The sequence below is a fragment of the Phacochoerus africanus genome, chromosome 2 (assembly GCF_016906955.1).
Source record: "Phacochoerus africanus isolate WHEZ1 chromosome 2, ROS_Pafr_v1, whole genome shotgun sequence".
Lineage (NCBI taxonomy): Eukaryota > Metazoa > Chordata > Mammalia > Artiodactyla > Suidae > Phacochoerus > Phacochoerus africanus.
In genome coordinates this window covers 82,850,227-82,866,742 of record NC_062545.1, presented here as the reverse complement: position 1 = coordinate 82,866,742, position 16,516 = coordinate 82,850,227, and the positions used below count along the sequence as shown (strand labels likewise).

General features: G+C 36.9%; 1 protein-coding gene across 3 annotated transcripts in view; it reads right to left on the bottom strand.

Moving 5' to 3' along the window:
• ME1 (malic enzyme 1) overlaps window positions 1–16,516 on the bottom strand; it is a 193,688-nt gene that overhangs the window by 108,585 nt on the left and 68,587 nt on the right. For all 3 annotated transcript variants that reach the window (XM_047763152.1, XM_047763158.1, XM_047763167.1), the window contains exons 4-5: window positions 7,310–7,385; window positions 4,254–4,415 (exon numbers count right to left, since the gene is read on the bottom strand). In XM_047763152.1, coding sequence (XP_047619108.1) covers window positions 4,254–4,415; window positions 7,310–7,385 — 238 coding nt within the window. The remainder of the gene's footprint in view (window positions 1–4,253; window positions 4,416–7,309; window positions 7,386–16,516) is intronic.

Here is a 16,516-nt window from a genome sequence, read left to right as displayed (position 1 = left end):
AAGACCTGTACTCATAAAACTGTAAGACACTGATGAAAGAAACTAAAGATAGCACAAAGAGATACAAAGATAAGCTGTGTTCATGGATTGGAAGGCCTAATATTGTTAAAATGGCCATATTACTCAAGGCAGTGTATACATTCAACGTAATCAATTCCTATCAAAATACCAAGGCATTTTTTCACAAAACTAAAAACAATTTTTTAAAATTTTGTACATAAACGCAGAAGACCCCAATATTTGGAGTTCCTGTCATGGCTCAGTGGAAATGAATCTGACTAGTATCAATGAGGATGCAGGTTCAATCCCTGGTCTCACTCAGTGGGTTAAGGATCTGGCGTTGCTGTGGCTGTGGTGTAGGCCAGTGGCTGCAGTGTAGGCCAGTGGCTGCGGTGTAGGCCAGTGGTTGCAGCTATAATTCAACCCCCAGTCTGGACTTCCATATGCCATGGGTGTAGCCCTAAAAAGACAAAAAGAAATAGTTAAAAAAAATTTTTTTTTAAATGTAAGATTGGAAACCATAAAACACCTAGAAGAAAACAGAGGGAAGGAACACTGACATAAATCATAGCAACATTACTTTGAGTCTGTCTCCTAAAGCAAAGAAAACAAAAGCAAAAATAAACAAATGGGATCTAACTAATCTTAAATTCTTTTGTACAATAAAGAAAATCAACAAAACAAAAAGCCAACCACTGAACAGGAGAAAATATTTGCAAATGATATGAGTGATAAGGTGTTATTATCCAAAATATATAAACCGCTAATACAACTCAACATAAAAGAAAAAAAACCCAGTTAAAAAAATGAGTAGACATTCCTCTCAAGAGGAAATGCAGATAGATGGTCAACAGGTTCATGACAACATGTTCAACATCACCGATCACCAGGGAAATACAAATCAAAACCACAATGCATTAGTAAATGCAAACTATGACATTTAAAATGGATAAGCAGGAGTTCCCATTATGGCTCAGTGGTAACGAACTGACTAGTATCCATGAGGATACAGGTTCAATCCCTGGCCTCCATCAGTGGGTTAAGGATCTGGCATTGCCATGAGCGGTGGTATAGGTCACAGACATGGCTCGGATCTGGCATTGCTGTGGCTACGGTGTAGGCCAGCAACTATAGCTCTGATTCAACCCTAGTCTGGGAACTTCCATATGCTGCAGGTGTGGCCCTGAAAAGCAAAAAATAAAATAAAATAGAGAATGGATAAGCAATGAGATCCTACTGTATAGCACAAGGAAATATTATTCAGTCTCTTGGGATAGAACACAATGGAATATGAGAAAAAATTATATATAAATCTGACTGGGTCACTGCTGTGCAACAGAAATTGGCACAACATTATAAATCAACTATGCCTTAATAAAAAAAAAAAAGAAAATGAGATATCACTTCATTTTGTCAGAATGGCTATCAAAAACCACCACAAATAACAAATATTGGTGAGGATAAGGAGAAAAGGTAACCCTTGTACACTGTCATGGGGTAGTGTACAAGGGTTACCTTTTACACTGGTGTAGTGTAATTGCTGTAGCCACTGTGGTAAACAGTATGGCGGTGTCTCAAAAAACTAAAAACAGAATTACTATAGGACCTACAAATTCACTCCTTGGTATATATGTGAAAAAATTCAAAAATGCTAATTTGAAAAGATACCTGCACCCCAATGTTCACAGCAGCATTATTTACAACTGCCAAGATATGGAACAAAAACAGATGAATATAGATACATATACACACACACACACGCACACACAATGGAATACTTCCTAGCCATGAAAAAATAATGGAATTTTGCCTTTTGTAGCAAGACAGATGGACTTGGAGGGTACTATGTTAAATGAAATAAGTCTGAGAGAGAAAGACGAATACTGTATGATATCACTTATATATGGAATCTCAAAAATAAACTGATGAATGTAACATAAAAGAAACAGATTCACAGATAGAGAGAATAGACTAGTGGTTACCTGTGGGGAGAGGAAAAAGGTGAGGGACAAGAGAGGGTTAGGAGGTTAAACGGTATAAACTTCTATGCATGAAATACATAAATCACAAGGATATACTGAACAACACAGGGAATATGGCCAATATTTTATAACTATAAATGGAATATAACCTTTAAAAATTGTGAAATGGCCGATTATTTTACACCCTAAAACATTGTACACCTAAAACATATAAAATGGTGCATCAGCTATATCTCAAATTTTAAAAAAAGAAAAAAAAACCTATGGTACTCAGCAAAGCATTTATAAGAGGGAAGTTTATAGCAATACATGCCTACCTCTAGAAACAAAAAAAAACCCACAAATAAACTATATAACCTTATACCTAAAGGAGCTACACAAAGAAAAAAGCAAAACCCAAAGTTAGTAGAAGGATAGAAATCATAAAAATCAGAGCAGAAATAAATGAAATAGAGACTAAAAAAAAAAAAAAATGGAAAAGATCAACAAAACTGGTTCTTTGAAAAGATAAACAAAATTTGTAACAGCCTTTAGCCAGACTCGCCAAGAAAAAAAGAGAGCAGGCCCAAATCAATGAAATTGGAAAAGAAAGCGAAGCTATAACTGATACCACAGAAATACAAGATATCATAAGAGATTATTGTGAACAATCATATACCAATTAAATGAACTACCTATTAGAAATGGATAAATTCCTAGAAATTTATATCTCTGAAGGCTAATTCAGGAAGGAATACAAAACATGAACAGACTTATTACAAGTAATGAAAAGGAATCAATAGTAAATCAAACTCCCAAAAAAGGAAATCCAAGACCACAAAGCTTCACAGGAAAATTTTATAAATCATTTAAGAGTTAACACATATCCTTCTCAAACTATTCCAAAAACTTGAAGAGAAAAGAAGCCTTCCAAACTCATTCTATTAGGCCACTATTACCCAGATAGAAAACCTAGACAAAGATGTCATACAAAAAAAGAGACTATCATAGATGAACATAGAAGCAAAAATCCTAAACTAAATATAAGCAGAACAAATTCAACATTAAAAGGATCAAAACACCATGATCAAGTGGGATTTATCCCAGGAATGCAAGTGTGATTCAACAAGTGCAAATCAATGTGATTTCATTTACATTAATTATATTACATTAATGTGATACAGGACATTAACAAATCAAACAAAAAAAATCCTATGATCAACTCAACAGATGCTGAAAAGGCTTTTGACAGAATTCAACATCCATTTATGATAAAAACTGTCAACAAAGTGGGTACAGAGAGAACATACTTCAACATGATAAAGATCATATTTGATGATGACATTCTTGACCAAGGTTTGATATCTGGGTTAAACTTTTAAAAAGTCTGTCTTAACTGATGATTATTTTTTGTCTCCATTTCAAACAATTATACTTCTAATTTCTAGTATCTATTATCCATAACTAATCCAAATATTAACAATTGAGGATGAACAAAAATAAGTACTACCTGATATATAACTTTAAGATACTAAAATATTCATACAGGAAAGAGAAACGCTAAATTCCAAATCACCCATCTCCAATTCAATATGGACATTTAGAACAAGATTTCAGACCAATTAAACTTCATAAACTCTCTAGGATTAGTTCCTGCCTAACATAAAAATAATAATTTTTCAAAAGTAACTATGCTATCCTAAAGTAAAACAGATACATATATGTGTATATATATATACATACACATATATATATATAAAATAATGATATAAGTGGTCATCAAAGGATAATAAAACACACTGAAGAAGCTGGTAAAAGATTAATCCCATTATAGAAAAGGGGGAGGGGAAAGGAAAAGAGAAATAATTTTTTTTTTAATAAGAGCTGGAGGTGGATTTGAGGAGAGAAAGAAACCAAAGAGAAAAAAAAAAAGATAGGTGTTCCCGTCGTGGCTCAGCAGAAACAAATCTGACTAGCATCCATGATGACACAGGTCTGATCCCTGGCCTCACTCAGTGGGTTAAGGATCTGGCATTGCTGTGAACTGTGGTGTAGGCCACATACGTGACTTGGATCCTGTGTTGCTGTGGCTGTGGTGTAGGCTGGCAGTTGCAGCTCTGATTCAGCCCCTAGCCTGGGAACCTCCATATGCCATAGGTGCAGCCCTAAAAAGACAAAAAAAAAAAAAAGAAAAAAGATGAATTTCATGAAGTTCCTAAAATAATCTCAAAACGCAAGAATCGGTATTACTTTTTAAGGTATATTGCTGTGTTGCAGGCTTAAATTGCTTACCTCATTTTCTGTTCCCACATCCAGGATGACAGGCAGACATTCTTGGGGATTTACCCCTCCACATGCTGTATAGAGTGCCAGTTTACCCACGGGGATGCCCATCCCGTTACAGCCAAGGTCTCCCAGGCCAAGAATACGTTCTCCATCAGTCACCACGACAGCCTGGAAGAAAAAGGCATATCTAATAATAGATGTTTGCAAATCCTGGCACACAGTTCCTAGTCTCTATTTCTGAGGTTAATCCTTATGCAATGCAATAATAAGCTGTCAAAAACATAAACTGAAAATGCATGGAAAGCATTTGGGGGTGGAGTTGAATTTCTTTTTTTTAATGTATGCTTTTTTTATTGAGGTATGTTGATTTACAATATTATATAAGTTTCAGGTATACAACAGAGAGATTCACAATTTCTAAAGATGATACATGGGAAAGATTTTATATGGTCACAGGTATGGAAGAGTGGGGAGAAGAAATAAATTTGATGTGTGTATTTTAAATGTATTTTTAAGTACATATGTAGATGACTTTGATTATGGAATAAAGAAGAGAGGGTATACCCACAAAGATTCAAACAACTAAAATAACTCAGGCTTCAATCAAGAGGAGCAAATGGAAGAGTACTGGTAAACAAGAGCTCAAACTGGGAACTTAAGTGAAATTTAAAACAGCTCTGAAAGTAGTCACATCCACTTTGGGTACCATTAGAGGAGTGCCCCTCATTGAATTCGGCATAACTGGTGAGTAGTCTCCAATGCTCTCATCTTTAATTTATGTATCCTCCTAATTTCACTACAATGTTGATCCATCCTCTTTAATTCCTTTAACCACTGGGTACGGTTTCACCCTTTGAAGTATGCCGAGCACAGCTTGTTACTACTCTCACCAGATATTGTTCCACTAGCCAATGAATTCTGTTCATTTTATTTCTTTTCTTTTCTTTTTTTGGCCATACTCACATCATATGTAAGCTCCTGGGCCAGTGATCAAATCCAAGCCGGAGCTGCAACCTATACCACAGCGGCAGAAATGCTGACCCTTAACCCACTGCCCTGGGCCAGGACTGAACCCGCAACAGAGACCAGCTGGATCACTACCCCATGGGCCACAGTGGGTAACTCCTGTTTAGTTTATTTCTAATCATCCTGAATATATATGAAGCCTTTGTTTTAATCATGTGGAGATTTTAATTCCAAGTAATTTGTTATTTTTATTGAAATTAATACATCTATCATCTTTGTGATTCGTGGGAATTATATGAATTTAAGCAAAATCAATCTCGTGATTTATTAAATTTTCTGCAAACTGCTACACTTATACCCCATGGAGCCTTAAAAAATATATCAGTTATTTGACCCTGGATAAATTGATGAATTAAAGCTTCTGTTTCTTATGCATAAAAATGGGAATTATAAAGGAATTATAAAGGCACCTTTCAGAGTAGCTACATAAAATTAGGAACCAACTCTGTCTCCTCACTACGATACACCAATACCCAGCATATTATTTAGCACAGAGTAAACAATCAATACATATTAGTTAATGGAATAAATCTATAATTCAAAAAAATGAAATCATGATATACAAAGAACTTACCACAGTACCTGGTACATTACAAATTCTCCAAAAAATTATAGGTATTAATACTATTATTATTATAAGGACTAGTGTACAGAGTCATAGCATTTTAGAAATAAAGGGGAATTTAGAGCATATTTGGTCTATCCCTCTTATTTTAGAGTTTAAAAGGAAACTGAAGTTCAGAGAGCCGAAATAATTTGCCTAAGATGATTTACTTTGCTAATGTTAAAGAACCAGAACTTAGGTGTGTCAACTCCCCTGCAGTTATTCCACCATACTATCTTGCAAAATATCTATAAAATATTTTGGAGGCCTTTTCATTTCATTTTCTGTTCACGTATATTATTCATCTCTTAAAGAACTGCCTTAGGAGTTCCCTGGTGTTCTAGTGGTTAGGAGTTGGCACTTTGACCACTGTGGCCCAGGTTCAATCCCAAGTCAGAGAACTGAGATCCTGCTTCAAGCAGCTGCATGCTGCAGCCCAAAGACAAACAAACAAACAAACAAATGAAAAATGCCTTAAAAGTAAATACACTTGAGGAGTTTCTGTTGTGGTGCAGCAGAAACGAATCTGACTAGTATCCATGAGGATGGAGGTTTGATCCCCGGCCTTAGAGATCTGGCGTTGCCATGAGCTGTGATGTAGGTTGCAGACATGACTTGGATCTGGTGTTGGCTGTGGCTGTGATGTAAGCTGGCAGCTGTAGCTCTAATTTGACTCTCAGGCTGGGAACTTCCATATGTAGCGGGTGTGGCCCTAAAAAGCAAAAAAAAAAAAAAAAAGTGAATACATTTGAGAGGTGGGTGAAAATTGTTTTTGCATATTCCATAAGGCTGATCTCTGTCAAATTTCCCATTTAATTGGGAAGGGTCAATATGTTAGATGCTTGGGAGAAGGCAATTTGATAAATTTGCAATCAGTTCCCACCACCAGCACACACTACTATGTAACCCACCTGTGCCTGCCTTTTCTCATGGAATTACTACATGCATTAATCCAGGTAGAGCATCTCACCCAGAGAGCTACCAAACATCAGATGTTATTGTTATTCTATTTTTATTAGCTCACTCTCAGACAGAAGTCAGGTAGGTACTTCAGGTCACCATGATAAAAGAAATAGGTTAAGAGATTTTTCTGCCTACCTCCCATTCCTCTTAGTGGATGACCAACCACAGAAGATAAGAAAAAGGAGTTTGTTTAAAGAAATTAAAATACCACTTTGACATCTTTTTAACACTTAGCATCTCTCACAATGAATAAACAAATAGTAAGAAACTTGACAGAAATAATGTGGAAACAGTATCTAAACAGTATCAGAATAAAATTAATCCACTATGCAAAAATCAAAGAGACAAACATGAGGTGACAATCACTAGAAAAGTTAGGGAATGCTACCTAGTATCATGAAAAGCATGAGTGTGTTACAGAAGAGGGAAAAGAACCAACAGGTCACAGTGGAAAAATGTAGTAACTTACCTTGATGACATCTTCTGGCCATGCATTAAGAACTGAAGCAACATGCCCTCGATCATGGATACTAATAAAGAGACCTCTGACAGGAAAAAAGTCGTAATTTTAATTTACTTCAGACTTGTCAAACTATCATGAACATTTTAAAAAATTTCAAATCCATTTAATATGTCTCCATTTTTATCAAACTAATGACAATTACATCCTTAGACAAATAAGGGATGAGAATGTTATAAGGGAAAAATTATTTTAAGCAATATATTGACCACTGTTCATGAGTATTACATATTCTCAAATAGTTTAATTAAAAAATCACTATTTTATATGTAGAGAATTTAAACAGCATTATCGTTTCTACTCATAGATTCATCTAAAGTCTTCATTAAATGACACATGTAAAAGCACTTTGAAAAACAGCATGAAGCATTTGTACCCAGGCATTTTCAGTGTTATGTTGCATTATTACATATTCACAGTGTGAAGATGAATCCACATCCTGAGATGGCTGAAGTGACTAACACATGGTGAGCAGTCCTTTCAGTGTGGACCTTACTTGCAAAACCCTAAAACTGAATTTCCCCCCAGACCTAGTTCCCTTAACAAATTTATGCCTAATCTATCTGAAACTTTATTCTTTTTCTTATCCCCTCTGACCTTAATCCTGTGCTAACTAAACACCAATCAACCAGTCGGATGACTAAAATTATGTTCCTATAACATCATTAATCATTGATGTACTAAATTTGCTGTTACAGATATCGTTAATAACACACAAACGCAGATTGTGTCTCCAAGACAAGATGAGCTAACAGACTCCCAAGGCATGGACCACCTGGCCAGAAAGACATCTTGACTCCCCAAACTACGATTAAGAAATGTCCAGGTATGCATATGCACCATTATATTCATTGCAGCACTATTCACAATAGCTGAGACATGGAAACAACCTAAATGTCCATCAACAGATGAATGGATTAAGAAGATGTGGTATATATACACTATGGAATACTCAGCCACAAAAAAGAACAAAATAATACCATTTGCAGAAACATGGATGGAACTAGAGACTCTCATACTAAGTGAGGTAAGTCAGAAAGAGAAAGACAAATACCATATAATATTACTTATATCTGGAATCTAAAATATGGCACAAATAAACTTTTCTGCAAAAAAAGAAAATCATGGACATGGAGAACAGACTTGTGGTTGCCAAGAGGGAGGGGAAGGGAGTGGGATGAACTGTGAATCCGGGATTAATAGATGCAAACTATTACATTTGGAATGGATAAGCAATGAGATCCTACTGTATAGCACTGGGAACTATATCTAGTCACTTATGATGGAACATGATGGAGGATAATGTGAGAAAAAAGAATGTATATATGTATATGTGACTGGGTCACCTTGCTGTACAGAACAAAATTGACAGAACACTGTAAACCAGCTATGATGCAAAAAATAAAAATCATTAAAAAAAAAAGAACAAAACGTCCAGGTATGGAGCTCCTGTCGTGGCTCAATGGAAACGAATCTGACTACTATTCATGAGGTCACAGGTTCGATCCCTGGCCTGGATCACCGGGTTAAGGATCTGGTGTTGCTATGAGCTGTGGTATAGGTTGCAGACCTATAACAACAGTATGGAGGTTCGACCCCTAGCCTGGGAACTTCCATATGCCGCAAGTGTGGCCCTAAAAAGCAAAAAACGAAAAAAAAAAGAGAAATGTCCAGTTAGTTATATGCCCTGGAGTGGGGACTGCAGGATCATATGGTAACTCTATCCTTAGTTTTCTGAGGAACCTCCGTACTGTTTTCCATAATGGCTACACTAACTTACATTCCCTTTTCTCCACACCTTCTCCAGCATTTATTTATAGATTTTTTAATGATGGCCAATCTGACTGGGATGAGGTAGTACCTCATTAGAGTTTTGTATTTCTCTAATACTTAGTGATATTGAGCATCTTCCTGGGAAAAACTATCATGGAAAGGAATATTTTAAAAAGAATGTATGTGTGTGTGTGTGTGTGTGTGTGTGTGTGTGTGTGTGTGTGTATAACTGAGTCACTTTGCTGTACAGCAGAAATTAGCCCAACACTGTAAATCGACTGTACTCAAAAAAATAAGGAAATGTCACAAGACATGATTGACCACAGCCTCTTTGTTCTTCCCCTTTAAAAACACCCCAACTCAAAGACCAAGCTTGTTTTCCATTCCCCTGCTTAGCACCCTGCAATAAACCCTTACTTTGCTACAAACTCCCTCTGGCAGAGTTCAGCTTTCTGCACCCCAGCACACAAGCCTTTTGCTTCGTTTCTCTTGATTCTTTGATTTGTGCTTATTTTTTTGCAACTCTGTTATCTAGACTCTCAGCTGAAGTTTTTAACCCTGCTTTCCTATTGCCCCTCATTTCCCATGAAAGCTTAACAAGTTTTAAAAAGAAAAATTTTAAAAGTGTCAAAGTCTTAACCTCACTTAAAAGTTTTGCTTCATTGTTGTAAATTATGACTCAAATGCAGAGAACCACATGCAACAGAAGTACAGCTTAAACATTTTTTGACGTCAACCACGCTTCTCTTTTTCAAGCGTAACCCTACACAGACTTGTGTATTCTTATTGCCTGCATATCTTTACCTCCCATTCTCTCTTCAAGCTCTTAATTAGGTTTTTCCCCTTCACTTTTCCATAAAGACAACTCTTCCCAAAAGTCGCTGGTGACAGACATCTGACTAAAGGCAGAGGTCAACTCTAACTCTTATCCTACTTGACTTCAACGTGACTTTAAGTGTCACATTCCCAATGAAGACTCTCAAACTTCTGTCTTCAACTGAAACCACTCCCTGGAGCTCCAAACTGCAAATCTAACTACATACCTTAGTCCTCTCATCATTCAGGCCTAAATTCCTCAGACAGGCCTTCTCCCACGACAGTAATCTGAGTACCTCCACCCTAACATTTCTATCATCCTCATAACACTTGCAAGTACCTCAAATCATCTTAATTATTTTCTCATATGTCTGTGGTCTGTCTCCTCCCTGCCCCCACCCCTCAAGACACATACACGCACAAAGCAGCAAGTTCCCTTAGGAGAGAGACGCTACTTTGCTCACATTTGTAAGCCTGATGCATGTAAGTGTGCTGACACATAGCAGATGTACAAAGACATGTACTGAATTCAGTGCTGAAAAAAATAAGGCTTCTTTATTCGAAAAATTAAAAAAAAATTTAGGTACAGAAAACATGAAATAAACCCAGACTTAAATTGACTTATTAAGTAACCAAAAATTATATTATGACAGTAAGTCATAATGACTGTCTGACTCAACAAAAACATTAATTTACCAAGTTGGCACTAAATTGTATCCTTTCCTGTGTCCCTTTTTTTTTTTTTTTTTTTGCTGTTGCATATGAATTTATTTTGTTTCTCCAAAATGATTAGGAGCTCTTTATAAGTTATGTATTTCTTTTGGATCCCTGTCATAACCAACTATGTAATCAACGAGATCTCAGTAAATAACTGTTAAATGTAAGTGAAATATATCTGGACTTTTTAAAGAAGGCAATTTTGTTGAATTATCTAAGATGTTCTTGGCAATATACCATTAAATAATGTTCCTTGGGAACTTGTTAGTTAGCCAAGGCTTTCCAAGTAACATTGGTCTCAGGAAATAGAATCATTTTTTTTCAATAAGAGGGATAATGAATATACTAAAATTTGCATCAATTAATGCCAAGGTTTATTATATAAATACATGAGTACAACTTCAGTGGGAGAACCATTTGGCCATCTATAATCTCTTGCATTGAGCAATGATTCATTGCAGCAAAAATGCTTACTCTTGGAGAGAGCTCAATAAATGAAGAACCTATAATGTTCCACTAAACCCAAGCATTTTGATAGAATAATTTGTAAAACTTCCTGGAATGTCCCTTTAATCAGAAGTCTAAAGAAATATCCCAAAGTGTTTCATCATAGAAATGACTCATACTTTCTGGTATAGAATTAGATATGAAATATTAATCCTAAACATATATATATGTGTATATATATATACATATACATACATATATATTGAAATGAAAAGTTTAGACAAGAAAATCATTTATCAATGTCATTTTTAAATGAATGGAATTACAATCAACCCCTTTTCTTGGCCCATGTTCTTATTGATCAATCTCTTTAAAATATTTAATTTTTATTCAAAGTACGCCAAACATGCCAATTAAAATACTCATACTTCTGTGTCTATTTCATGTTAGAACTGAAAAAATTTTTAAATGTGGATCATTTTCTTAAACACAGTTCAAACTTTTCCCATAACCTCTAACATTGTATATATACCACTCTCAAAAGAGATTTGTTAGATAATATTCATATTCCATGTTGTCTCATATAACATCCCTAATGAAATTTAGCTCATATCAAAATAGATTTCATTTCCTAACATGCAACTTTCTATTGTAAGCATACTTGTATTTTCTTACGGAAATGGGTTGGTTCATAGCTCTGCTCCTGACCCAGTGGGGTGCAATCATTCTACAGCTTTCAATAATAATCCTCTCTTGCAGAAGCTGAAGAAAAGGAGACTTTGTGTTTTTCACTAAAGGGAACACCAGAAGCTAACCTACAGTTGAGCTATGCCAGCAGGTCTGGACTGATGAGTAAAGACGTACTATAGAAAGCTACCTTCAGGTAAAATGTATGGCTAACCATCAGGAGAGACCTCAGACAAAGATGTAGGTTAAAAGTCACGTGGCTAGAGTTGAAAGAAGTAGAAGAGATTACTAAGGACAAAGAAGAGAAGGTCAAGGGGAAAATATTACAAATTAGTATCCACAGCAGAAGAACAGGATGACTGAGAAGCATCCTTGAGGGAAAAAAAAAAAAAAAAAACCTAAGAATTTGTGTGTACATATACATATACTTTTTACATGTAGGGTGTGTGTATATATACACATACAGACATACACACTCATATGTATTTGATATATTTATTCATTTCTACAACTGTTTTGAAAACCCTATATTCACGCTATTACTGATTCCAACATCATCACAGGGTATGTTCTAGGGTTCTCCTCTCAGTTTTCATATCTGTAACAACTTTCTCCTACAGTGAGAAACCGAGCTCCTATAACAGTTAATAAATGTATTCACTTGATCGGTCTTCTTATATGAAACCAATCCTGGCCGCTCCCATTTACTTCTCTGAGGTTCCCATCTCTGGGACAGGTGACCTCTTTGCCTGGCGCTTGGACCACCCTCTTATCCCGGTCCTCCCTTCACCTGGCTTGGCTCTCACACCTCAGTGTGGCTGCCCTCCTGTGCAGGTGTTCTTGACCCTGCCCGGGCTCCAACAACCCATGCTGGGTCCCCAACCCTTTCAATTATAGATAGAAGGAGCATGAAGCAGAAAGAGGGTGCAGCCTGGCTGTTGCTGTTCTCTCTGAGGAATGTGAAAAAAACTGGACATGTAAGAAGAACCTATAATTATCCATGGCTACTGGAGAAATACCAACCTAGATCTCATCTTTACAGATGGAGGATTTTTATCCTTTTGTTTATCACACTTGTAGAAATTAGTATCCTAACTTCTTATCTTTCACTTTTCTTTTGTGCTTTTTCCATTTATGTACAGTCAATGAAGTTGATTTTTCTCCTTTCAGATTTTTTACATTTCCTTTAAGACTACAGAGTCCTTCCTCATCGATCATGTTTTTATATTTTAATTTTTTTTTCTAGGTTTGATCCAGTTCTTTAATTCTATCTAAAATTTCGGTGTTAGCATTTCCTGGTGGCCTAGAGGTTAAGGATCTGGCATTTTCACTGCTGTGGCTTAGGTCACTGCTGTGCTTTGGGTTTGATCCCTGGCTGGGGAACTTATGCATGCCTCAAGGGCGGCCAAAAAAGAAAAAGAAAAAGAAAAAACAAGAAATTCCAGTGTCATCTGTGATGTAAGGACACAGTCATACTTTTCCAAATGACATACCCATATCATACCACATTTCTGGTATAACTACACTTTGACCTCATTAATGTCTTCTGTCTTTTGGTACCTTTTATTTTTTTCCTTCAAATGATCAGTCTATCCTGATTGAACTTCCCATTTTATTTGGCTAGATTTTCTCTGTTCAGCCAAGCATTCTTAACTCCCTTGACTTTCACTTTCCACCATACCCATGTAGAAAACCTGCAAATCTAAATCAATCCATCTGCCTTCTCTTTTCTTCAAGCCCAAGAGCAGAATGATGCTTGAAACAGGCACTCAATTGGGAATGTCAGATCCATTAAAACCTCATGGCCTCTCCAGGGTCAGCTAGGTTCTCACAATGCAACAGGACCCCCTCAAGGACCTTCCACTGGTTACTATGAGTGTCCACAAGAACTATTTCCTTTTCCCCCAGACCCATTCCCACTCCTCTACACACTTGTCAGTTTCATACACTATATATATATATATTTGGCTGCACTCGCAACATATGGAAGTTCCTAGGCCAGGGATTGAATTTGAGCTGCATCTGTGACCTATGCCAAAGCCTCAGCACTGTTGGATAGTTAACCCACTGTGCCAGGCCAGGGATGGAATCCATACCTCTGCAGCGACCCAAGCCACTGCTAAGGCAATGCTGGGTCCTTAACCTGCTGCCACAGCAGGAACTCCTCAAATAAGATTTTTTTAATCAGAAGACAAAACAGATTTTTTAAGCTTCCAGCTATCCACCTACCAACTTCCTTCCATTACTCATTATTCGTCGGCAACTAAAGCATCAGGATCACTGTCGTCGAGCCCAGTCTGTCACTCTCTGCCCACTTCCCGGCCCACTTCACAGGCTCCTTTTTCTGCTTAACCCTTAAATGCTGGCATCCCCATGCTCAGAAATGGTTCTCTTTTTCACTCTCAAGCACAGTGAAGCCCTAGGGACCCTGCTTGGCTCCCACACTTTGACTCATTTTCGAGGTTCACTTTGCTTTAGCCTCTGCTAAATATCTGATCCTTTGGCTTTATCTCCCATTTTTGGTCCCTTCCTTGCTCTTGGCATTTGCTTAATTACTTCGGGCTGAGAACTATCCGGTTTCCAGTTCTGGATGGTCTTTAAAGGATTCATTTAGGCATCTCTCCAATACATTCTGCTCCTCGTCACTACTAGGCTAGTTCCTAATTGCTTATCAGAGACAGTGCAAGTGTCACCTCCCCCTGGAAATATTTCCTGACCAACATTCAAGCGGGGCTGGAATGTCTCTGTAATCCCATTGGCCCTCGCTGCTTTTCTGTAACAAAACACTTATCATGTTGTCATATAATTTTTCACTTTCTTACATGTCTATGCTTTTAGATTATGAACCCTTGAAGTCAGTAATTCTTCATTTCTTACAGAAAAAAGAGAAGAGGAAGGGGAGTAAGGAAATAAGGCAAAAGGAAGATAGTTCAGATATAATTATGGCGCTAGCTAACTCGATGGTGGCTGAAACAGTGTAGGAAAAATTGGGCTGAAGAACACTCAGGTGCTATGTGGTCAATGTCTATAATACTGGGGGGTCTTCTGAAGATGACAAGGCCAAGAACACACAGAAGGAATCAAAATTTATGGCAAAAGCCCCAGGAAAAGTATAGCAGAACCAGAGCCAACACCCAGTTCCAAGACTTGCAGCACTTGGGGCTAAGAGATGGGCAATTTCAGTCTTAGTGTTAACATAGGGGCAACATATTTTAGGGACAGCAAAGGACCTAAGAAATAATGAGCAGCCACTAAGGAAAACAGTATGGAGGTTCCTAAAAAACTACAAATAGAGTTGCAGAGTTCCCTTGTGGCCTAGTGACTAAAGATCAAGCATTGTCACTACAGCAGCCTAGGTTGCTGACATGGCACAGGTTCCATCCCTGGCCTGAGAACATCTACATGCCATAAGAGAAGCCAAAAATACATAAGTAAAAATAGATTTGCCATAGGATCCAGCAAACCCATTCTGGGCATATACCCACACAAAACTCTCATTTGAAAAGATACATGTGCCCCTATGTTCACAGCAGCACTACTGATAATAGCTAAGACATGGAGGCAACCTAAGTGCCATTAACAGAGGAATGGGTAAAGTAGATGGGATATATATATATGTATATATATACACACACACACACATACACACATATATACTACTCAGCCAAAAAAAGAATGAAATGGTACCATTTGCAGCAACACAGTTGGACCTAGAGATTATCACAGTAAGCAAAATAAGTCAGAAAGAGAAAGACAAACATCATATGATATCACTTATATGTGGAATCTAAAATATGACACAAATGAACATATCTATGAAATAGAAACACTCACAGACATTGAGAACAGACTTGTGGTTGAGAAGGGGGAGAAAGATGGGAGAGGGAAGAATTGGGAGTTGAAGATTAGCAGATGCAAACTTGTATGTATAGGATAGATAAACAACAAAAAACCTACTATACATCACAGGGAACTATATTCAATATCCTCTGATAAACCACAACACAAAAGAATATGAAAAAGAACATATACAAGTATAACTTACTCACTTTGCTGTATGGAAGAAATGAACACAACCTTGTAAATCAACTAAATAAAATAAAAATTAAAAAAAAAGAAATAATGAGAGAACCAACTGACAACTTCAAAACCACTAGGTCTGAGGAAGAATCACGAATTAAAAAAGATCACATGTATGTGTAACTGTGTCACCATGCTGTACAGTAGAAAAAGAATTAATGTATTGGGGAAATAAAAAAAAAAAAAAGAAAAGATCACTTGTATGTGTAACTGGGTCACCATGCTGTACAGCAGAAAAAAAAATAATGTACTGGGGAAAGAAAAAAAAAAGATCACATCAGTTTCAAAAGGTGCTTTAAATGCTTCAGGCCTCATTCTGATTTAGCTTAGATATACAACTAGGATGAGTCAAGGCCTGTAGGTGGTGGGGGGAACCAGAAGAAGATGCAAGGGCCCCTGGAAGGTGACATTCCTGTGACTGAAAACCAATTCTATTACAGATGTAACAAACTTTTTAATTGAGACCAGAAGAGAAAGGTAGATTTCCAGTTTCCTCTGGTTACCTTTCAAAAGTGGGTGGTTATTTTGTTTTGTTTCACATAACATCCTGCTATCGACAACATGCGTGACATTTTTCTTTGTGCAACTACTTGATTTTGCTCTGCAATGGTGATCTTGTGAATTCATTTTGTTTAT